We start from the raw sequence: 20,123 nt of genomic DNA on the forward strand, positions 1-20,123 counted from the left end.
CTTCTTTCCTACTTTTTCTGTTTTAAGCTTTTTTGTGTTGTCTAAAAGGCTATTATAGACTAAGTATTAATATTCAAGTGTGTTTGGTAGTGTTTTGAAGTTCTTTGTTTTCAAAAGGGATTTTACGCTAGTTTGAATGCTTTTCATTCATTCTTTTTGCTGATTTTTCGGCTGTTTTAGCTATTTTTGGCGCACGGTGTTGGTTTAATGTTTATTGCTAACTGAAGTGAAGCCTAATACCATAGGAATTTGCTATTACGAATTGCATAAAGATCTTTTTCCAGTTCTCACCACAAAGCAGTTTTTTGTGCGTATGACATAGTTTTTTAGAAATTCTTTTCAGCTCATTATGGCTTGCCTGATATTTTGTGAACAATCGTATAGCGTTGATCGCATGAACATTTGTTTGTGTACTTTTACTATATGAAAATATAATTAATTTTTGGTTAATGATCATATCAATTTTATTTTTGGCTAATTTTTTTACTAGCTGAATTATTTCTTATTTTCCCCCTTGGTTTGATGTGTTAAGCCGATGCATAATAGGTATTTGAAAGGCTAGTTTTTTTTCGGCGAAGATGTCTTTGATTTGTTTTCGGAATTCTTTCGGCTACATTTTTTAAGATCTGTTCACTCATTTTATTGATTTTTGAAGTCAGATTGAAATGGCGATTTTGGTCACACCGAAACCAGAAGTGGAGAGCGTGGTCTCGTGATTTTTTCACTCTAATTTTAAGTTCAGTGAACAAACGGTCTTCGAACAAAGTTTCGCTTTCTCGCTGGTGATTCTTTTATTCAAATGCGGCTATAATTTGGCTATAATTTTTTTTTCAATTTTTTTTAATCAATTGTTTTCTAAATGGTTTTCCGAGCTCATCCCTAGTCATTCCTATTTTTTGTTCAGTCAATGAGAATTCTTTGACTTAAATTTGAAATTTGCATTTGAGTTTAATCGCGGAAAGCGCGTCTTGTGGAAGGCAATCAATTTACTATTCCGTGGGGGTAGTATCCTCTTGCCTGCAATTAACGCACCCAACTAAATATTCTACCCCCATACTTCCCCCATAATCATGCCCCTGGTCTCGTCGATAGTGGCGTAATACGCAGTGTGGCGCAATAGCACATACAAAATGTGATGTTTATCAAGCAGATATTTTTAATTTTGTTTTTGAAAAGAGAATGACACAGTTTGTCAACTAATTGCAGCTCTACTTATGTAGAGTAAAATATATATGTAGAATTAAGAAATTTACAACATATAAGGTGACCGTTATTTTTGATGACTCAACTTATAAGTTTGGTGACTCAACTTATTTTTAACTTATAAGGTGACTCAACGATAGAATACAACTTATAACTTGTGGTTGACATTGTTAATTGCTCTCAAACGATGTTTGTAGCAATTATATTAGTCCTGTCGGTCTTTTTTATGCGATTTTTCGCTTGGTCGATTGTTTCTGACGCTTTTGACTTTTCGGCCTCCAAAACGGGATAAACAGGTAGCGCCCAGCGGGCATTGTGCTTTTAGAGCATTTCAGCTCAAACTTGGAGACTTATACTTATGGTGTGAAGGGCGGAAGAGGTTGAAGACACCCCCCACTGTTGACCCCCCCCCCGCCACTATTGCCCCCAAGCCTCCCCACCGCGCTGTTGCTCCCACCCACTGTTGCCCACACCTCCCTCTCCATCAGCCCCCCACCCCCCCCCCCCCCACCGTGGCTACGTTCGAACAACCGATCGCTAAATAGTAACGTTCACGCAATTTTATAGTAACGTTCACAATTTTTTCAAGCTTTTTAAAATGTTTTTGAGTTCTTTCAGCTCTAGTTGTCAAGGAATCTCCTTTAGTGTTTTATAATAGTTTACTTCATAGTTTCTAGTGGTAGTGGAATGGTTTCAACATTTAAACATCACGAATTTAAGCATTTTTTGACAAAACGTGCAAATTCTTCAAGTTTATTGACGTTTTTTGTTATCCAAATTTTTACGGTCCCAGGGGCCAGAAAGTGTTCATTAATACGTCACTGAAAAATTTTTATTGGCCATGGAAGAAATGCAAACTTTTTAATATCACAAATTTTTAGCAAATTTTCAAGTTCTTTGAAAATTTTTGTCGCTTTTTAGGTTTATCCAGCTTCAAGAACCGAGGAACCTCCTCTAGGGTTTTGCAATAGGTTGCTGTATAGTTTCTAAATGTAATGGAATGTTTCAAGATTTCAACCTCACGATTTTTAGCATTTTTTTTTTTACAAAACTTGCATTTTTTTCTTCCATTTGCTTGACATTTATTGTCATTATTCAGGTTTTTCAGCCTAACAGAAAATCTCCGTTAGGGTTTGATAATAAGTTACTGGAAAATGTTTTTTGGCCACGGATTAAAATTACTTTTGTTATCACAAATTTTTGCTGTTTTTTATGCAACTTGCAATTTTTTTTAATTTTTTGAAATTTTTTGTCATTTTTTAGGTTTCTCCAGCCTCAAGGGCCACATAATGTCCTCTAGGGTTTGATTATAGGTTACTGTATAGCTTCTAGATGTAATGGATGTTTTTCAGGATTTCAATATCAGCAATTTGTAAGAAAAATAGTTGCAATTTTTGAAAGATTTTTCAAAGATTTTTGAATTTATCATTTTTCAGCACCAGGGTCCTAGGGACCTCCTCCAAGGTTTGATGATAAGTTGTCGCATAGTTTCTAGATTTAATGGAATGGTTATCAATAATTTAATGAATTCAGCATTAGCAATTTTTTCTTCAAATTTTCTCTTCAAATTTTCAGAAAATTATGTTCCAAGTTTATGGATCTTTATGAGCAACTGAAACCATTTAAAGCTTGAAATAGTGATACTGGATAGTCTCTTGAGACGATTAAATGGTTTTGAAGATTTTAATATCTTGAATTTTAGCAAGAGTTCGTTAAAATTTGCGGTTGCTTTCAAAATTTTTGAATATTTTTGTCCTTTTCCGAGTTTAACGATCATTACTGGCCAACGAAGCTGTTCAAGTCTTTCAGATGGGTTACTTGACATTACTCCAGAGAGAAAAAAATAGTTTGGAACATTTCCACTGCCAAATCTGGAAGCTTTTCGTTTAAGTTTTGCAATATTTTGCAAATTTTTAAAATATCAATTTTTTATTTGATTTATTTACGAACAAGGCTAGAAAACTAAAAGTTGAAGAGTCGAATCAAGCTAGAGCTAGCCTCACTCCGTGGCTAGCTACTGACGAAGCCAATCGCTCGCCGGTCGTTTACGAGCAATTTGCCCGACGTTCGTCGGTTATGTTTGACATTATTGTTGTGTTGCTTCAGCTCTCCCCAGTGGGTGGGCAGTCAATGAGACGGAAGAAGGCATTCCCTACTTCATTGAGTAAGTAATACTACTCACTAAATAATACTAACACAATTAATATCTACTTTTTTGTTAACTATGTTAATGTTGTATATAGTTCGTTTCGACACTGCTGAATAATATGTGCAGATTTCTATTAAAAATTAATATCAACAAATCGTTGAAAATTTCAGTTAAATAGAATGTTGTTTTTCCGTTTTTCCAAATGAAACTGTTTAAAAAGTATAGCCAGTTTTGTGACTGAATCATTATAAAACTGCTTTCGAAAGGCATTTACAGGTAGTAATACTTTTCTGAGAATATATGCGCTATAGTTTGAACAGGATTCTAAAGAATCCTAAAGTTATAGTAAAACAGTTAGCATAGCTTGAGTGTACAGCTTGCGAGCTAAAATTAATGGGGCTTAAGTTTCGTCCGCAAAGTTGTATATGGTTCAGTCAAAAACAGCCAAAATTAAAAAGCGCCGAAATCTACATGATCCATGTCAATCAGTTTTTAATCTCATTTCATGATTTAAATTCAATTGGTTTAGCTTATTACTCATTTACAATTATTAACTTTTCGGCTCTTTTTAACTTGGGCTCTTTTTGAAGTCGCCGTTTTATATACACCATAGGGTAGCGGCTTCAACTAAAAGTGACAGATGTGTTGCGCTTATTTTGGTATGATGAAGTTCTCTTGGTACGGCGTCGGTAATTAAAATTAATTGCACCCCGTTAAGGGTAATTACACCTGATCAATAACTAGACGTGACTATAGTTACCCCGCCTAGGAATTATATAGCTCTAAATTGTTCTTTAATTTCACAAACATCGGGTTAATTGGCATCACTGTTCCCCCTCTTCAGTCACAACTCCAGGTCAACCCATTGGAGACTACCCTGGCTGCCCCCGTGTCTGAACTGTGAATTAATCCACAACGAGCTAATGATGGAACATGGTAGCACTGCAAATGCTACACCTGGTAATCAACACAGTTATACTACAAATCGCCCTCCGCCGCCCCCAATTCCGAGACGCAAACCTATTTCGTCAGACGAAGAGAAGTCGCCTCTTTTGGCTCCGAGTGTTGCAACCCACGAAGCTTTTGTTTCTGGATCATCAGACGGAGACCAGGGCTTCGGAGTACCTTCCGCAACATCAACTGCAATACATAATCAGGTACAAACCAGAAGAGTTAAAAACAGTAAGTGGCAGAATATTGGTAAATTAAGGTGCAATTACTGTAAACGTTATGCTAATAATTAACGTGAAGTTTGTTAATTTTTTAATAGCCGCACAGCGATAGCTGGGGCTATTATTGGCCTTCTCTTGGTTTTTGACAATTCAAAGAATTTGAATTATTGGGGCGCTGTCTTTTTTTTTAAGATCTGTTCACACATTTTCATGATTTTTGAAGTCAAATTGGAGTAGTGATTTTGGTCACGCCGAAACAGGAAGTGGAGCGAAAAAGCGAGTGGTTTTGCGGCGTGAAATTTTTTGCTCCAAATTTAAAGTAGAGTGAGAAAACGGTGTTTGAACAAAAATTCGCTTTCTCGCTAGTGGTTTTTTGTTCACATGCGGCAATTTGACTTTGATTTTTACTGTTTTTTCGTTTTTTTGGATAGGATTTTTTTGTAAATGGTTTTTCCAATCCATTCATAGTCCGTTCTAGGTCTAGTTTTCTGTTTAGTCAATGAAAATTCTTTGAATTGTACGTCAGGACTTGTCCTGCTATGTTTTTTTATTTCGTCATGATTTTTTATTTTACGACCATATGACGTCACAGCCACTTTTTGTTCATTCGTTCATGCAATTTCAACTGAATTGCATGTGTGACGTCATTTTTCGCTCTCATTGGAGCGAGTTTTTTGTTCACGCGCGTGATTAAATTTTTGGTCACACTTGACTTACCTCTCTCTCAAAAATGACTTCCTGACTTTGAAATTGACTTTTATTTACTTTGATTCAAAGAGATAAGGTCAAATGGGCGTGTGTCACCCTAAATGAAGGTTATTTGAGATCAGCTAATAGAGGCAGCAATAACTTATACAGATTTTTAATCAAAATATAACAGATCAGCCTTCAATGAGAAGACAAATTTTTTTGGTCTGTCTTTTTACTGTTTTTTTTAGACTGCCGATCTACGAATCTATTGCGGCTATTTTCTGGCAATCTGCCAGCTATGTTTTAAATAGTAGTGCTATTAACTCGAACGCCTATTTAGCCGATTAGTGTTTTTAAAGATCGAAGAACCATAACCGCGGCGAGCATTTACTAATCGAAAAGGTACATTAGATAGAGTCTTTTCCCGAATCGAAGATATTGCTGGTCCGTCGGTGTCAAGCGTTGCCTCCTCTCCGAGCTTGTGCTTCGATGCTAGCGCTGCATCTCTGCTGGTTCCTGTCGTGGGCCACTCCACCCAGATATATTTCCAAGACTGATTAATAGCCGCCCTTAGCCTCTCAAAGGCTATTTTTTAGGCGCTCTCCTTTTCACGATGCAAGAATTGGATTGTATTCGGGTTCTGTCCTTTTTGCAATCCACGAATTGGATTGTATTGGTGCCCTGACTTTGTAAAATCAAGAATTGGATCGTATTGGTCGGTGCTCTGTCTTTTTTTGTAAGATGTTTTTACACCATTTGTTATGACTTTGATCTTTCAAAACGGTATTAACAGGTAAAGCTCAGCTGTCATCAAGTTTCATGAGAGGTCTTTAGCCGCGTATAGAGGTCATTTTTAGGAGTTTTTGAGCCCAAAACGTTTAATTTTTTACATTTTCGCGGTTTTTTGTCATTTTCGAACTGTTTGTTAGGGCAGTCTGAAGTTGAGGTTTGTAAAAGTTGATAGAAATCTTTTGCAAGACATAATAACTTTTATGACCATTTTGTAAGCTATATGTTTTGGAACTCCAAACATAAACACTCAAATTTATACTTCTATTTAAAGGTGGGTTACTGGAAAGATTTGAGAGGCAGGAAAAAATGGTTTTGAACACATTAAGTTTGCGAAATTTAGATTTTCTGAAATTTTCTGCCTTTTTTTAAAAGTATTTGGCATATTTTAGAGTTTTTCTATCTTAAGTGGCCTTTTAAAGCTTTTCAAGGCTTGTATGTGGGTTAGAGGGTATTTTTGAGGGGATGGAGTTAGAATTTCAGGGTAGTAGCAATGATTTTATTAAATAGCCGCACAGCGATAGCTGGGGCTATTATTGGCCTTCTCTTGGTTTTTTTATTTCGTCGTCGCGATTTTTGTTACGACCATATGACGTCACAATCACTTCAAATCTGCTTTTTGATCATTCGTTCATTCAATTTCAACTGAAGTGCGTGTGTGACGTCATTTTTCGCTCTTAGTGGAGCGAGTTTTTTTGTTCATTCGCGTGATTATATTTTTGGTCACAGGTGAATTACCACACTCTCAAAAATGACTTCCTCACTTTGAAGTTGACTTTTATTTACTTTAATTCAAAGAGATAAGGTCAAATGGGTGTGTGTCACTCTAAATGAAGGTTATTTGAGAGCAGCCAATAGAGGCAGCAAAAACTTGTACAGGTGTTTAATCAAGATATAACATATCGGCCTTCAATGAAAAGACGAATTTTTTAGTCTGACTTACTGTTTTTTTGAGACTGCAGATCTACAAAGCTATTGCGGATATTTTCTGGTAATTTGCCAGCTATGTTTTGTTTAGTTTGTTTGACTGTATTAGCTTCTTCAATTTTGGGACTGTTTGCCTCCCATGGGAATGGCTGCCATTTGTTCAATTGATCTGCTTGTCAGATGCAGCAATTTTTCATTTAACTCTTTGGATTGTATTTCGGGACTTGTCCTGCTATTTTTTTGTAAGATGTTTTTGCACATTTTGCATGATTTTGATCTTCCAAGCGGGATAAACAGGTAAACCTGTGGCAATTAAGTTTCATCAGAGGCATGAAGCCGGCTTAAGAGGTTCTTCAAGTGGTGCAGCTGCTGGGAATGCCTAAAATGAAGGTTAGAGGCCATTGTAAGCAATTATCGAGCCCAAAATGGCGCTATTTTTTTAATAGCCGCACAGCGATAGCTGGGGCTATTATTGGCCTTCTCTTGGTTTTTTTTTATTTCGTCGTTATGATTTTTGTTACGACCATATGACGTCACAGCCACTTTTTGTTCATTCGTTCATGCAATTTCAACTGAATTGCATGTGTGACGTCATTTTTCGCTCTTAGTGGAGCGAGTTTTTTTTTGTTCATGCGCGTAATTTAATTTTTGGTCACACTTGACTTACCTCACTTTCAAAAATGACTTCCTCACTTTGAAATTGACTTCTGTTTACTGTAATTCAAAGAGATAAGGTCAAATGGGTGTGTGTCACTCTAAATGAAGGTTATTTGAGATCAGCTAATAGAGGCAGCAATAACTTATACAGATTTTTAATCAAAATATAACAGGTCAGCCTTCAATGAAAAGACGAATTTTTTTGGTCTGTATTTTGTACTGTTTTTTAGACTGCCCATCTACGAATCTATTGCGGCTATTTGCTGGTAATCTGCCAGCTATGTTATGTTTTTTTTGTTATTTTTCGATTTTTTGTTTCATATGTTTTGAGTTTTGGTCAAAGTATATAAAACTAAAAGTCTATTGATGTGCTTGTCAGACACAGTAGTTTAAATTCTTGATTCCTTGCTATAGATTTTGTTTTAGGACCTGTCCTGCTATGTTTTTTGTCAGATGTTTTCTATTTTCCATGACACATTTTTCATGACTTTAATCTCTCAAAACGCGATAAACAACTAACGCCCAGTTTGGGTATTGAGTTTCTTTAGAGGAATATAGTTGGTTTAAGTAGTCCCTTAATTCCTGGGTACTTTAAGTTTGAGTAGAGCAGATGCTGGGAGTAACTTAATTAAAAGTTAAAGGGTCATTTTAGGAGTTTTGAGCGCCCAAAATGGTGCAATTTACAATGTTTTTGTGAATTTTGTGTATTGATGTTTGGCATAAATGATGGAGGTCTGCTGCAGGACATATTTTGTTTGAAATTTCGTGAGCTATATGTTTAGGTACTGCAAACTTAAAACAACAAACACGATACTAAATTTTGAAATCTTTTTAACGTTTTTGTCATGCATGTATCAGTTTTTAATAGGTATATTTGAAGAGATCGAATTTTGCCTTCGATGTAAACGCTTCAAGAGTTTTAGCAATGTGCATATTTTTGTTTAGTTTGTTTGATTGTTTTAGTTTCTCAACTTTTCATATGATTTTGTTTGTATTTTTAGCTGGCATTGCTGTTTGATCTGGTGGTTAGATACAGTAGTTCTGAGTGTTTCAGTCAATTCTGTGGATTATCTATCAGGATCTGTCCTGCAATGATTTTTTTAAAAACCATCCCTCAGTTATGCAGATTCATTATCAAAATAACGTCTCGCCGTTTGATGAAAAGTTCGTCTTTTTTTCCGTTTCTTTACTGTCTTTTTGAGATTGCAGATCTGCTAAGCTATTGAGGCTTTTTTTTCTGGCAATCTGCCAGCTATGTTTTTTTGTTTAGTTTGTTTGACTTTCTTAGTTTCCCAACTTTAAATGTTGTTGCGGCTATTATTTGGGCGCTTTCTTTTTTCCAATGCAAGAATTGGATTGTATTGCTGGTCTGTCTTTCGTACAATGTTTTCACACATTTCTCCATGACTTGGATCTTTCAATACGGGATAAACAGGTAACGCCCAGTAAGCAGTAATTTTCTTTAGAGGCCGAAAGCCGGCTTTAGTAGTCCCTCACATGCTTTGAAAGGTGCTGCTGGGAAGAACCTAATTCAGGGATTTAATGTAACTTCTGGAGTTTTCGAGCCCAAAATGGTGCAATTTTTCACTTTTTTTCCCTCAGTTTTGGAGTCTTCATTAGTCTCGAATTGACGTTTGCCAAAGTTGATAAAGCCCTTTTGCAAGATATAATTACTTTTCATAGCTATTTTTCTGCTATATGTTTTTGTACTGCAAACCATTGCGTAAAATGTATTAAATTTTGCAATGTTTTTTTGGTTGTTGATAGTTTTTGTCGTTTTTTGAGCATTTCAATCCCCAGTGGCTAGGGAACCTTCTCCAGTGTTTGATAAAATGTTACTGCTTAGTTGGTTAGGGCAATGAAACGGTTCTAAAGATTTTAATTCCACATCACAAACTTTTACAATTTGAGTTTTTTTCGAGTTTTTGTGAAAGTTTTGTTTACTGTTTTTTCCAGCCTCCGGACCCAGAAAACCTGCTCTGAGAACTAGTATTATGCTACTGCATAGTTTTTGGTATCAATGGAAGTGTTTTCAACATTTAATACCACGCATTTTATTATTTTTTAGATTTTAATTTTTCTTTTATCTTTTTCTGAGTTTCTCCAGCCTCGGTTGCCTTGCATCCTCCTCTAGAGTTTGATAGTTGGTTACTGCATAGTTTTTAGTGGAAATCCATTGACTTTTAACATAACATCCAGACTAATTTTTTCCAATCCGAGAATTGGATTTTATTGCTGGTCTGTCTTTTTCGTACGATGTTTTCACACATCTTTCCATGACTTGGATCTTTTAAATACGGTATAAACAGGTAACGCCCAGCAGGCAGTAATTTTCTTTAGAGGCCGAAAGCCGGCTTTAGTAGTCCCTCTAGTGCTTTGAGAGGTGCTGCTAATGGGAAGGCCATAGTTCAGGGTTAAAATGTCATTCAGAAATTTTGAGCCCAAACTGGTGCAAGTTTTAATTGTTTTCCCTCAGTTTTGGAGTCTTCAGTAGTCTCGAATTGACGTTTGCCAAAATTGATGAAGCTCTTTTGCAAGATATAATAACTTTTCTTAGCTATTTTTCAGCTATATGTTTTGGTACTGCAAACATTATCACGTAAAATGTATTAATTTTCCCAAGGTTTTTTCGGTTGTTGATAGTTTTCGTCGTTTTTTGAGCATTTCAATCCCCAGTGTCTATGGAACCTCCTCCAGTGTTTGATAAAATGTTACTGCATAGTTGGATAGGGCAATGAAACGGTTCTGGAGATTTTAATTTCACATCACAAACTTTTACAATTTGAATTTTTTTTCGACTGTTTTCCAGCCTCCGGACTCAGAAAACCTGCTCTGAGAACTGGTATTATGCTACTGCATAGTTTTTGGTAGCAATGGAATGGTTTTCAACATTTTAATAACACGCATTTTATGATTTTAATTTTATCTTTTTCTGAGTTTCTCCAGCCTCGGTTGCCTTGCATCCTCCTCTACAGTTTGATAGTTGGTTACTGCATAGTTTTTAGTGGAAATCCATTGGCTTTTAACATAACATCCAGACTAATTTTTTCCAATCCGAGAATTGCTGGTCTGTATTGCTGGTCTGTCTTTTTCGTACGATGTTTTCACACATTTTTCCATGACTTGGATCTATTAAATACGGGATAAACAGGTAAAGCCCAGTAGGCAGTACTTTTCCTTAGAGGCCGAAAGCCGGCTTTAAAAGTCCCTCAAGTGCGTTGAGAGGTGCTGCTAATGGGAAGGCCCTAGTTCAGGGTTAAAATGTCACTCAGAAATTTCGAGCCCAAATTGGTGCAAGTTTTAATTGTTTTCCCTCAGTTTTGGAGTCTTCATTAGTCTCGAATTGTTTTGTACTGCAAACAATCACGTAAAATGTATTAATTTTTGCACTGTTTTTTCGGTTGTTGATAGTTTTTGTCGTTTTTTGAGCATTTCAGTCCCCAGTGGCTAGGGAACCTTCTCCAGTGTTTGATAAAATGTTACTGCTTAGTTGGTTAGGGCAATGAAACGGTTCTAAAGATTTTAATTCCACATCACAAACTTTTACAATTTGAGTTTTTTTTTCGAGTTTTTGTGAAAGTTTTGTTTACTGTTTTGTCCAGCCTCCAGACCCAGAAAACCTGCTCTGAGAACTAGTATAATGCTACTGCATAGTTTTTGGCATCAATGGAAGTGTTATCAACATTTAATACCAAGCATTTTATTATTTTTTAGATTTTAATTTTTCTTTTATCTTTTTCTGAGTTTCTCCAGCCTCGGTTGCCTTGCATCCTCCTCTAGAGTTTGATAGTTGGTTACTGCATAGTTTTTAGTGGAAATCCATTGGCTTTTAACATAACATCCAGACTAATTTTTTCCAATCGGAGAATTGCTGGTCTGTATTGCTGGTCTGTCTTTTTCGTACGATGTTTTCACACATTTTTCCATGACTTGGATCTATTGAATACGGGATAAACAGGTAACGCCCAGTAGGCAGTACTTTTCCTTAGAGGCCGAAAGCTGGCTTTAAAAGTCCCTCAAGTGCGTTGAGAGGTGCTGCTAATGTGAAGGCCCTAGTTCAGGGTTAAAATGTCACTCAGAAATTTCGAGCCCAAATTGGTGCAAGTTTTAATTGTTTTCCCTCAGTTTTGGAGTCTTCATTAGTCTCGAATTGACGTTTGCCAAAGTTGATGAAGCTCTTTTGCAAGATATAATAACTTTTCATAGCTATTTTTCAGCTATATGTTTTTGTACTGCAAACAATCACGTAAAATGTATTAATTTTTGCACTGTTTTTTCGGTTGTTGATAGTTTTTGTCGTTTTTTGAGCATTTCAGTCCCCAGTGGCTAGGGAACCTTCTCCAGTGTTTGATAAAATGTTACTGCTTAGTTGGTTAGGGCAATGAAACGGTTCTAAAGATTTTAATTCCACATCACAAACTTTTACAATTTGAGTTTTTTTTTCGAGTTTTTGTGAAAGTTTTGTTTACTGTTTTGTCCAGCCTCCGGACCCAGAAAACCTGCTCTGAGAACTAGTATAATGCTACTGCATAGTTTTTGGCATCAATGGAAGTGTTATCAACATTTAATACCAAGCATTTTATTATTTTTTAGATTTTAATTTTTCTTTTATCTTTTTCTGAGTTTCTCCAGGCTCGGTTGCCTTGCATCCTCCTCTAGAGTTTGATAGTTGGTTACTGCATAGTTTTTAGTGGAAATCCATTGACTTTTAACATAACATCCAGACTAATTTTTTCCAATCCGAGAATTGGATTTTATTGCTGGTCTGTCTTTTTCGTACGATGTTATCACACATCTTTCCATGACTTGGATCTTTCAAATACGGGATAAACAGGTAACGCCCAGTAGGCAGTAATTTTCCTTAGAGGCCGAAAGCCGGCTTTAAAAGTCCCTCAAGTGCGTTGAGAGGTGCTGCTAATGGGAAGGCCCTAGTTCAGGGTTAAAATGTCACTCAGAAATTTCGAGCCCAAATTGGTGCAAGTTTTAATTGTTTTCCCTCAGTTTTGGAGTCTTCATTAGTCTCGAATTGTTTTGTACTGCAAACAATCACGTAAAATGTATTAATTTTTGCACTGTTTTTTCGGTTGTTGATAGTTTTTGTCGTTTTTTGAGCATTTCAATCCCCAGTGGCTAGGGAACCTTCTCCAGTGTTTGATAAAATGTTACTGCTTAGTTGGTTAGGGCAATGAAACGGTTCTAAAGATTTTAATTCCACATCACAAAATTTTACAATTTGAGTTTTTTTTTTCGAGTTTTTGTGAAAGTTTTGTTTACTGTTTTGTCCAGCCTCCGGACCCAGAAAACCTGCTCTGAGAACTAGTATAATGCTACTGCATAGTTTTTGGCATCAATGGAAGTGTTATCAACATTTAATACCAAGCATTTTATTATTTTTTAGATTTTAATTTTTCTTTTATCTTTTTCTGAGTTTCTCCAGCCTCGGTTGCCTTGCATCCTCCTCTAGAGTTTGATAGTTGGTTACTGCATAGTTTTTAGTGGAAATCCATTGGCTTTTAACATAACATCCAGACTAATTTTTTCCAATCCGAGAATTGCTGGTCTGTATTGCTGGTCTGTCTTTTTCGTACGATGTTTTCACACATTTTTCCATGACTTGGATCTATTGAATACGGGATAAACAGGTAACGCCCAGTAGGCAGTACTTTTCCTTAGAGGCCGAAAGCTGGCTTTAAAAGTCCCTCAAGTGCGTTGAGAGGTGCTGCTAATGTGAAGGCCCTAGTTCAGGGTTAAAATGTCACTCAGAAATTTCGAGCCCAAATTGGTGCAAGTTTTAATTGTTTTCCCTCAGTTTTGGAGTCTTCATTAGTCTCGAATTGACGTTTGCCAAAGTTGATGAAGCTCTTTTGCAAGATATAATAACTTTTCATAGCTATTTTTCAGCTATATGTTTTTGTACTGCAAACAATCACGTAAAATGTATTAATTTTTGCAATGTTTTTTCGGTTGTTGATAGTTTTTGTCGTTTTTTGAGCATTTCAATCCCCAGTGGCTAGGGAACCTTCTCCAGTGTTTGATAAAATGTTACTGCTTAGTTGGTTAGGGCAATGAAACGGTTCTAAAGATTTTAATTCCACATCACAAACTTTTACAATTTGAGTTTTTTTTCGAGTTTTTGTGAAAGTTTTGTTTACTGTTTTTTCAAGCCTCCGGACCCAGAAAACCTGCTCTGAGAACTAGTATAATGCTACTGCATAGTTTTTGGCATCAATGGAAGTGTTATCAACATTTAATACCAAGCATTTTATTATTTTTTAGATTTTAATTTTTCTTTTATCTTTTTCTGAGTTTCTCCAGCCTCGGTTGCCTTGCATCCTCCTCTAGAGTTTGATAGTTGGTTACTGCATAGTTTTTAGTGGAAATCCATTGACTTTTAACATAACATCCAGACTAAGTTTTTCCAATCCGAGAATTGGATTTTATTGCTGGTCTGTCTTTTTCGTACGATGTTTTCACACTTGGATGTTTTCACACTTTCCATGACTTGGATCTTTTAAATACGGGATAAACAGGTAACGCCCACCAGGCAGTAATTTTCCTTAGAGGCCGAAAGCCGGATTTAGTAGTCCCTCAAGTGCTTTGAGAGGTGCTGCTAATGGGAAGGCCCTAGTTCAGGGTTAAAATGTCACTCAGAAATTTCGAGCCCAAACTGGTGCAAGTTTTTATTGTTTTCCCTCAGTTTTGGAGTCTTCCTTAGTCTCGAATTGACGTTTGCCAAAGTTGATGAAGCTCTTTTGCAAGATATAATAACTTTTCTTAGCTATTTTTCAGCTATATGTTTTGGTACTGCAAACATAATCACGTAAAATGTATTATTTTTCGCAATGTTTTTTCGGTTCTTGATAGTTTTCGTCGTTTTTTGAGCATTTCAATCCCCAGTGGCTAGGGAACCTTCTCCAGTGTTTGATTAAATGTTACTGCTTAGTTGGTTAGGGCAATGAAACGGTTCTAAAGATTTTAATTCCACATCACAAACTTTTACAATTTGAGTTTTTTTTTCGAGTTTTTGTGAAAGTTTTGTTTACTGTTTTTTCCAGCCTCCGGACCCAGAAAACCTGCTCTGAGAACTAGTATAATGCTACTGCATAGTTTTTGGCATCAATGGAAGTGTTATCAACATTTAATACCAAGCATTTTATTATTTTTTAGATTTTAATTTTTCTTTTATCTTTTTCTGAGTTTCTCCAGCCTCGGTTGCCTTGCATCCTCCTCTAGAGTTTGATAGTTGGTTACTGCATAGTTTTTAGTGGAAATCCATTGACTTTTAACATAACATCCAGACTAATTTTTTCCAATCCGAGAATTGGATTTTATTGCTGGTCTGTCTTTTTCGTACGATGTTTTCACACATCTTTCCATGACTTGGATCTTTCAAATACGGGATAAACAGGTAACGCCCAGTAGGCAGTAATTTTCCTTAGAGGCCGAAAGCCGGCTTTAGTAGTACCTCAAGTGCTTTGAGTGGTGCTGCTAATGGGAAGGCCCTAGTTCAGGGTTAAAATGTCACTCAGAAATTTCGAGCCCAAACTGGTGCAAGTTTTAATTGTTTTCCCTCAGTTTTGGAGTCTTCCTTAGTCTCGAATTGACGTTTGCCAAAGTTGATGAAGCTCTTTTGCAAGATATAATAACTTTTCTTAGCTATTTTTCAGCTATATGTTTTGGTACTGCAAACATAATCAAGTAAAATGTATTATTTTTCGCAATGTTTTTTCGGTTCTTGATAGTTTTCGTCGTTTTTTGAGCATTTCAATCCCCAGTGGCTATGGAACCTCCTCCAGTGTTTGATAAAATGTTACTGCATAGTTGGTTAGGGCAATGAAACGGTTCATGAGCCTCCGGGACTAGTAAACCTGCTCTGAGAACTGGTATTACGCTACCGCATAGTTTTTGGTAGCAATGGAATGGTTTTCAACATTTTAATACCACGCATTTTATGATTTTAATTTTAATTTTATCTTTTTCTGAGTTCCTCCAGCCTCTGTTGCCTTGCATCCTCCTCTAGAGTTTGATAGTTGGTTACTGCATAGTTTTTAGTGGAAATCCATTGGCTTTTAACGTAAAATTCAGACAAATTTTACCAATGTTTTCAAGATTTTTTTATTTGTTTTGAGAACTTTTGACCTTTTTTGAGTTTTTCAGGCCCAGAAACTCGTCCATGGTTTGATAATAGATGACGCATGTTTTTTAGGGGCAATGGATGGTTTTTTAATTTTTGATCACTATTTTTTCAATTTTTTGCATTAAACTTGCATTAAACTTGCGGACAGGTAATATCCTCCTATGTTTGATATTATGTTACTGCATGCTTGCTATGGACACCGGAATGTTAACGTAACGAAATTTTTGTTTTGATAAAATTTGAAATTTTTAAATTTGCTACAAATTTTGTCTTCCTAGTTTATTGATATTTATTAGCCAATTCAACTTTTTAAGATTTCAATTTGGGTTAATGGATAGCCTCGTGAGACAATGAATGGTTTTGAGGAAACCAATGACGTCACAACCGCTTCAGATCTGCTTTTTTTCATTAGTTCATGCATTTTCAACTGAATTGCGAGCAAGACATCATTTTTCATTAAAGGTGCAGCGAGGATTTTTTTGTTCTTTCATGTGATTATGTTTTTGGTCACAAGTGACTTACCTAACTCAAAAATAATTTCATCACACTGAAATTGACGTTTCCCTGAAAATTTAATAAGGTCTCAAGTGATCTCATGTCACTCTAATTGGAAGGTTTTTTTAATAGCAGGTAATAGATGCAGCAATAAATTATGCAGATTCATTATCAAAATAACATCTCGCCGTTTGATGAAAAGTACGCCTTTTTACTGTCTTTTTGATATTGCAGATCTGCATAGCTATTGCGGCTTTTTTCTGGCAATCTGCCAACTATGTTTTTTGTTTAGTTTGTTTGATTTTCTTAGTTTCCCAACTTTAAATATTGTTTTGTCTGGTATTTTTCAACTGATCTGCTGGTCAGGTACAGTGGTTCTGAGTTTTTCATTCAATTCTTTGAATTGTTTTTCAGAATTTGTCCTGTTGTTTTTTATTCGCTTTACCTTTTGAATACTTACCTCACTCACTTTTTCAATTGAGTGGGTTTCAAATATTTTCACGCATTGAATTACGCAATGTAGTGAACACTGCCAAAGTCAAGAGAGCAAAATCAATAGATCAAAAGAAATAGTTTAAGCATATAAAGCTCGTTATTGAATTAATAGTGCATTAGGTTATCAAAGTTCATTAAAATGGTGCATCACATAGCTGACATTAGGTGTATGCGTAATGGCTTTCAGTTCAGAAGCTGAATTAAGTATAGTTTTTGGAACTAACAAACTGCACTCTGAATTAGAACATTGAAAAAATAAAAAACTTCCGTCAATTTCTATCTTTTCTTATTTCTATTTCTGTTTCGATTCCAATGTGCATCAAGGGCGTCAACGGTGGCTAATTTTGCGGCAATTTACCGGCTATGTTTAATTTTTCAGGTATTGGTACTTTTTTGTGTCACTCAATATTCAACCATCAAGTCTTATGACGCTTTTTAATGACGGAAAAATGAATCTAATTAATGGTTTGCGTTCATAATTATTGACTTCTGTGACTTTAATGCTACTTGTTTTCAAAATTCAGTGAAAATTAACTTTCAGCCGTGGTTGGTTTTTGTCTACTGTCAGCTATCGTCTTCGATGATAAGTACTCTCGGAAAGAAACAGTTCAAGCATATAAAGCTCGTTATTGAATTATTAGTTCATTAGGATATCACAGTTCATTAAAATGGTGCATCACTTAGCTGGCATTAGGTGTATGCTTAATTACTTTCAGTTTAGAAGCTGAATTAAGTATAGTTTTGGAATCTAACAAACTGCACTCTGAATTAGAACATTGAAAAAATAAAAAACTTCCGTCAGTTTCTATCTTTTCTTATTTCTTTTTCTGTTTCGATTGCAATGTGCATCAAGGGCGTCAACGTGGCTAATTTTGCTGCAATTTACCGGCTATGTTTATAAATTTTTAGGTTTTGGTACTTTTTATGCTACTGCATAGTTTTTGGTAGCAATGGAATGGTTTTCAACATTTTACCACGAATTTTATTATTTTTGAAGTTTTAATTTTTTTTCTTGTTCTGAGTTTCTCCAGGCTCGGTTGCCTTGCATCCTCCTCTAGAGTTTGATAGTTGGTTACTGCATAGTTTTTAGTGGAAATCCATTGACTTTTAACATAACATCCAGACTAATTTTTTCCAATCCGAGAATTGGATTTTATTGCTGGTCTGTCTTTTTCGTACGATGTTTTCACACATCTTTCCATGACTTGGATCTTTCAAATACGGGATAAACAGGTAACGCCCAGTAGGCAGTAATTTTCCTTAGAGGCCGAAAGCCGGCTTTAGTAGTACCTCAAGTGCTTTGAGTGGTGCTGCTAATGGGAAGGCCCTAGTTCAGGGTTAAAATGTCACTCAGAAATTTCGAGCCCAAACTAGTGCAAGTTTTAATTGTTTTACCTCAGTTTTGGAGTCTTCAGATTCATTATCAAAATAACATTTTGATGAAAACGTACTTTTGATGAAAAGTGCGTCTTTTTTCGTGTCTTTTTACTGTCTTTTTGAGATTGCAGATCTGCATAGCTATTGCGGCTGTTTTCTGGCAATCTGCCAACTGTTTTTTTTGTTTTTTTAGTTAGTTTGATTTTCTTAGTTTCCCAACTTTAAATATTGTTTTGTCTGGTATTTTTCAACTGATCTGCTGGTCAGGTACAGTGGTTCTGAGTTTTTCATTCAATTCTTTGAATTGTTTTTCAGAATTTGTCCTGTTGTTTTTTATTCGCTTTACCTTTTGAATACTTACCTCACTCACTTTTTCAATTGAGTGGGTTTCAAATATTTTCACGCATTGAATTACGCAATGTAGTGAACACTGCCAAAGTCAAGAGAGCAAAATCAATAGATCAAAAGAAATAGTTTAAGCATATAAAGCTCGTTATTGAATTAATAGTGCATTAGGTTATCAAAGTTCATTAAAATGGTGCATCACATAGCTGACATTAGGTGTATGCGTAATGGCTTTCAGTTCAGAAGCTGAATTAAGTATAGTTTTGGAATCTAACAAACTGCACTCTGAATTAGAACATTGAAAAAAATAAAAAACTTCCGTCAATTTCTATCTTTTCTTATTTCTTTTTCTGTTTCGATTGCAATGTGCATCAAGGGCGTCAACGGTGGCTAATTTTGCGGCAATTTACCGGCTATGTTTATAAATTTTCAGGTTTTGGTACTTTTTTGTGTCACTCGATATTCAATGATCAAGTCTTATGACGCTTTTTATTGACGGAAATAATGGTTTGAGTTCATAATTATTGGCTTTTGTGACTTTAATGCTACTTGTTTTCAAAATTTAGTGAAGATCAACTTTCAACCGCGGTTGGTTTTTGTCGACTGTCAGCTATTGTCTTCAATGATAAGTACTTTCGGAAAGAAACAGTTTAAGCATATAAAGCTCGTTATTGAAATAATAGTGCATTAGGTTATCAAAGTTCATTAAAGTGGTGCATCATATAGCTGGCATTAGGTGTATGCCTAATGGCTTTCCGTTTAGAAGCTGAATTAAGTATACTTTTGGAATCTAACAAACTGCACTCTGAATTAGAACATTGAAAAAATAAAAAACTTCCGTCAGTTTCTATCTTTTCTTATTTCTTTTTCTGTTTCGATTGCAATGTGCATCAAGGGCGTCAACGTGGCTAATTTTGCAGCAATTTACCGGCTATGTTTATAAATTTTCATGTTTTGGTACTTTTTTGTGTCACTCAATATTCAATGATCAAGTCTTATGACGCTTTTTAATGACGGAAATAATGATTTGGGTTCATAATTATTGGCTTTTGTGACTTTAATGCTACTTGTTTTCAAAATTCAGTGAAGATTAACTTTCAACCGCGGATGGTTTTTGTCTACTGTCAGCTATCGTCTTCAATGATAAGTACTTTCGGAAAGAAACAATTTAAGCATATAAAGCTCGTTATTGAATTAATAGTGCATTAGGTTATCAAAGTTCATTAAAATGGTGCATCACATAGCTGGCATTAGGTGTATGCTTAATGGCTTTCAGTTTAGAAGCTGAATTAAGTATAGTTTTGGAATCTAACAAACTGCACTCTGAATTAGAACATTGAAAAAATAAAAAACTTCCGTCAATTTCTATCTAATTTTTTTTTCTGTTTCGATTGCAATGTTTATCAAGGGCGTCAACGGTGGCTAATTTTGCGGCAATTTACCGGCTATGTTTATAAATTTTCAGGTTTTGGTAGTTTTTTGTGTCACTCAATACTCGATGATCAAGTCTTATGACGCTTTTTAATGACGGAAATAATGGTCTGAGTGCATAATTATTGGCTTTTGGGACTTTAATGCTATTTGTTTTCAAAATTTAGTGAAGATTAACTGTCAACCGCGGTTGGTTTTTGTCTACTGTCAGGTATTGTCTTCACTTATAAGTACTTTCGGAAAGAAACAGTTTAAG

General features: G+C 35.6%; 1 protein-coding gene across 2 annotated transcripts in view; it reads left to right on the forward strand.

Moving 5' to 3' along the window:
* LOC142345683 (uncharacterized) overlaps nucleotides 1-20,123 on the forward strand; it is a 60,698-nt gene that overhangs the window by 32,978 nt on the left and 7,597 nt on the right. For both annotated transcript variants that reach the window (XM_075397909.1, XM_075397910.1), the window contains 2 exons: nucleotides 3,310-3,367; nucleotides 4,197-4,509. In XM_075397909.1, coding sequence (XP_075254024.1) covers nucleotides 3,310-3,367; nucleotides 4,197-4,509 — 371 coding nt within the window. The remainder of the gene's footprint in view (nucleotides 1-3,309; nucleotides 3,368-4,196; nucleotides 4,510-20,123) is intronic.

This window comes from Convolutriloba macropyga, chromosome 9, assembly GCF_964194025.1.
Source record: "Convolutriloba macropyga chromosome 9, txConMacr16.3, whole genome shotgun sequence".
Taxonomy (NCBI): domain Eukaryota; kingdom Metazoa; phylum Xenacoelomorpha; order Acoela; family Convolutidae; genus Convolutriloba; species Convolutriloba macropyga.